Raw genomic sequence first — 4,600 nt, 5'->3', positions numbered from 1 at the left:
GCTAGTGAGATAAGACTTGCTAGTGAGATAAGACTTGCTAGTGAGATAAGACGTGCTAGTAAGATAAGGACAAGGGTGTTGCTGTTTGTTTCTGAAGATCGAGCCAGTTCCTAATCTTACCCCTAACCTTATCCTAAGTAACTTTGACCTTTTATCCCTTATCCTTATCCCACGCTAAGGACAAATAGCTCAAGTAGCTCGGACCCCTAACCTTGCACATAAATCCTGATGATACTACAGTCCTCTACTGCTGCAGTGTAATGAGTAGCATTATATAAGGGCTGTACTGAGGTCAGTGTTGACAGACAGAGCAAGTCTTGAGTGGACAAGACAGCACCATGAAGCTGACCCTGGACCAGTTATCAGCCCAGCTCAGCTTCACTCCTCTGCTGCATGTAGAGAACGCCACACAGGCCAGACTCAACAACAGTTACAGCTTCTACGACTCCCTCCTCCTCCCCTCATCCTCCTCCTCATCCCTCCTTCCCCCTGACTCTCTCCTCCCGTCTTCCTCCCTCTACCCTCCTGATCCTCCCCTCTTCTCCTCCTCCTCGTCCCTCTTCCCCTCTTCCCTCCTCCCTCCTGATGATTCAGAGCTGACCAGTTTGTTATGGACGGTCCATGAGCCGACCACGGTGGCTCTGACACTCATGTACTGCCTGTCCTTCCTGGTGGGGTTCGTAGGGAACATCATGTCAATGAAGGTGCTGACCAACCGACGTAGCGAGAGGCTAGCCGCGGTCAGCGCCACACGGTACCTCCTGGTTAACCTGGCGGTGTGCGACCTGGCCGTGGTGTGTGTCTGCATGCCCATAACGCTGGGTCACCAGATCTACTCGGCCTGGGTCTACGGGGACTTCCTGTGCCGAGCGGTCCCCTTCACCCAGGCCGTCTCCGTGTCGGCTAGCGTGCTAACGCTAACGGTCATCAGCGTCAATCGTTACTTCAGTGTACGCTGCCCGCTCCGCGCCCGCTCCCTCTTCACCCGCCGCCGGATCCTCGGGACGGTCGCCGTGGTGTGGGTGGTGTCATCGGCGATCTGCGCCCCATTGGTGTTCATGAACCGGCGAGATGAGATCAGCCTGGGGGCGTCGTTTGTGATCCCTGTGTGCCAGGAGGTGTGGCCGGGGCCGCGTCTGAAACAGGGCTACACCGTCCTGCTCTTCGTGGCGCTCTACTGCATCCCCGTGACCTTTAACCTCACCATCGGCTTCCTGACTGGCCGCCGGCTCTGGGGGGACGGGAAGCGGACGTTTACGGAACTCGACTCCCGAAGCCGAGCGCTGCACACTGAGCGCCTCAAGACGAGGAAGAAGATTGCCAAAATGGTGGTGTCCCTGGTGCTGCTGTTTGCAGTTTCCTGGCTGCCCCTGTATCTGGCTGAGTTCTGGATCGACCGAGTGCAGCATCCGCCATCTTGGCTCATGCAGAGCCAGCCCTTTGCCCAGTGGCTGGGCCTCACCAACTCCAGCCTCAACCCTATCTGCTACTGTTTCATAGGTAGGACTCTGCTGTGTCCTCATTCATCAGGACTTCCTGCTTCTTATCACGTCATATTCTGTTCATAACTCATTGATATGTATGAATGAATAAAAAAAAAACAGCCAGCATTCACTAGATGTAGTCTCAGTTGGTATTTAGATGTTGGAATGTTCTTTTTAATGCATCTGTTCCCAAAATAACATCCTGTTTGTCCTGTCCTGTCCTGACCCCTTCTTCTTCTTCTATGTTATCCTCTTCCTGTTTGTCCCCTTCTTCTTCTTCTTCTTCTTCTTCTTCTTCTTCTTCTTCTTCTTCTTCTTCTTCTTCTTCTATGTTATCCTCTTCCTGTTTCTCCCCTTCTTCTTCTATGTTATCCTCTTCCTGTTTGTCCTCTTCTTCTTCTATGTTATCCTCTCCCTTCACAGGTGATCTCCACCGTGGGGCCAAGGTGTTCCGTACCCACTACCACCGCCGGATCGCTGCTCTCTTTGGTTCCTCTTTCGCCAACTCCGCCACGACCACTGCCGCCGAGGGAGGAGTAGCCGCGGCAACCGTGGCCGCGTCCACGGCAGCCATTCCCAAGTTGTTTACCTTTTCCAGGGCGGCAGGGGAGCCAGGCAAGATGGAGGACGGGTCTGATAACAATCTGTCTGACTGGTACAAGTCCAGCCCCAGTGTGTGTGAGAAATCCCTACTACCCAGTCATCCTGACAGGCCACAAACACTCTCTATACGGACCGTCTGTGGGGACATAATGGACACCTCCCCTTTAAATAGAGACTGTGGGGGTAGGAAGGACACATTCCCTTTAAGAAGACACTCTGAGGACGAACGAGGGGACACCCTCCCTTTATGGCCTTTAGCATCTGGGGACAGAAGAGACACCTTGCATTTAAGACCGGCATTTGGGGACAGACTGGACACCCAGATTGGACACCTCCCTTTAAGGCAAATCTTGGACATCTTCCCTTTAAGCACTGTCTCTGTGGACAGCAGAGTGGACACCTCTCCTTTAAGGCAAATCTTCCCTTTAAGCACTGTCTCTGTGGACAGCAGAGTGGACACCTCTCCTTTAAGACCAGATGGTGGGGGTGAGAAAACAGACAGCCTCCCTTTAAGAGGAGACACTTCTCCTTTAAGTCAAGACTCTGCGGACATTATATCAGACCATATAACAAGCCTGTGAACTCTGTGGACATTATATCAGACCATATAACAAGCCTGTGAACTCTGTGGATCGTCAGATGAAGTCAGAGAGAGAGAGAGAGACAGAGAGGCCTTGGAGGTAATCACTAATCTATAGGGGAGATGATCACTGGGAGGGATAAACACACACACACATCCTGGATCGATAGACTGTCTGTTATATCATCAACACAGTGGGACCTGTTTCTCTCCCTGCAGCCAGTTGGGAAACTACACCCATTGGCTCACTGCCTGTGATTGACAGCCCACGGTGATCCTGCCCACTGGTGTTTACAAAGCAGTTTATCCTTCGTCAGTAGGGATAATGTGCATCCCAAATGGCACCCTATTCCCTATGTAGTGCACTACTGTTGACCAGATTGGTACCCTATTCCCTACACAGTACACTACTGTTGACCAGATTGGCACCCTATTCCCTATATAGACCAGGGCCCTATTCCCTATATAGACCAGGGCCCTATTCCCTATATAGACCAGGGCCCTATTCCCTATATAGACCAGGGCCCTATTCCCTATATAGACCCTATTCCCTACCATGTTGTCACGTTATCCAGGCAGGGATCTTTCTGTCTGTCGGTAGGCTTACCGCAGCACTGGGTCACGTTATCCAGGCAGGGATCTTTCTGTCTGTCTGGTAGGCTTACCGCAGCACTGGGTCACCTTCTATCACAAAGTGATAATTCATAACACTGTGTGATTATTGACTGGGGATGCGTTTTATTGTAACACTGTGGGATTAATGATTGGGGACGTGTTTGATCGTAACACTGTGTGACTGACTGGGGGACGTGTTTGATCGTAACACTGTGTGACTGACTGGGGACGTGTTTGATCGTAACAATGTGTGATTAATGATTGGGGACGTGTTTGATCGTAACACTGTGTGACTGACTGGGGACGTGTTTGATCGTAACACTGTGTGACTGACTGGGGACGTGTTTGATCGTAACACTGTGTGACTGACTGGGGACGTGTTTGATCGTAACACTGTGCAACAGAGGACTCATTCTGTTACCATGCTGACAGACAGCAGCAGAGGACTCATTCTGTTACCATGCTGACAGACAGCAGCAGAGGACTCATTCTGTTACCATGCTGACAGACAGCAGCAGAGGACTCATTCTGTTACCATGCTGACAGACAGGAGCAGAAGACTCATTCTGTTACCATGCTGACAGACAGCAGCAGAAGACTCATTCTGTTACCATGCTGACAGACAGCAGCAGAGGACTCATTCTGTTACCATGCTGGCAGACAGCAGCGGAGGACTCATTCTGTTACCATGCTGACAGACAGCAGTGGAGGACTCATTCTGTTACCATGCTGACAGACAGCAGTGGAGGACTCATTCTGTTACCATGCTGACAGACAGCAGTGGTGGACTCATTCTGTTACCATGCTGACAGAAACAGAGGACTCATTCTGTTACCATGCTGACAGAAACAGAGGACTCATTCTGTTAACATGCTGACAGAAACAGAGGACTCATTCTGTTACAATGCTGACAGACAGCAACAGAGGACTCATTCTGTTACCATGCTGACAGACAGCAGCAGAGGACTCATTCTGTTACCATGCTGATTGGCAGCAGCAGAGGACTCATTCTGTTACCATGCTGATTGGCAGCAGCAGAGGACTCATTATGTTACCATGCTGACAGACAGCAGCAACTAAACCGGATGTGATTAATTTCAACTGAACAGGACTTGTTATTATGTTGTGTCCTATGTCCAGATTAAATTTCTGCTACAACTGTAACACATTATTGTGTGGTATCAGTGTTGGGATGAATCAGAATGTCTGGAAGCTTTTTTTCAGGTGTTCCTCATGGAATGTTTTGTTCAGAGAAAATAAACCATTTGTGACCTCATCTGTTAGCATGTCAGAATGTTGGAATACTAGAATGTTAAAA

At 50.2% G+C, this 4,600-nt stretch overlaps 1 protein-coding gene across 1 annotated transcript; it reads left to right on the top strand.

Moving 5' to 3' along the window:
* Positions 1-319: 319 nt before the first annotated feature.
* On the top strand, positions 320-3,088 carry LOC109886476 (galanin receptor type 2-like). Its single transcript, XM_031810987.1, has 2 exons — positions 320-1,500; positions 1,908-3,088. The coding sequence occupies exons 1-2, from the start codon at positions 339-341 to the stop codon at positions 2,666-2,668; spliced, it is 1,923 nt and encodes a 640-aa protein (XP_031666847.1). The 5' UTR covers positions 320-338; the 3' UTR covers positions 2,669-3,088.
* Positions 3,089-4,600: the final 1,512 nt, after the last annotated feature.

The sequence above is a fragment of the Oncorhynchus kisutch genome, unplaced genomic scaffold (assembly GCF_002021735.2).
Source record: "Oncorhynchus kisutch isolate 150728-3 unplaced genomic scaffold, Okis_V2 Okis01b-Okis20b_hom, whole genome shotgun sequence".
Taxonomy (NCBI): Eukaryota; Metazoa; Chordata; class Actinopteri; order Salmoniformes; family Salmonidae; genus Oncorhynchus; species Oncorhynchus kisutch.
Note: the sequence above shows the minus strand (reverse complement) of the source record. Positions and strands in the feature narration are given on the sequence as shown.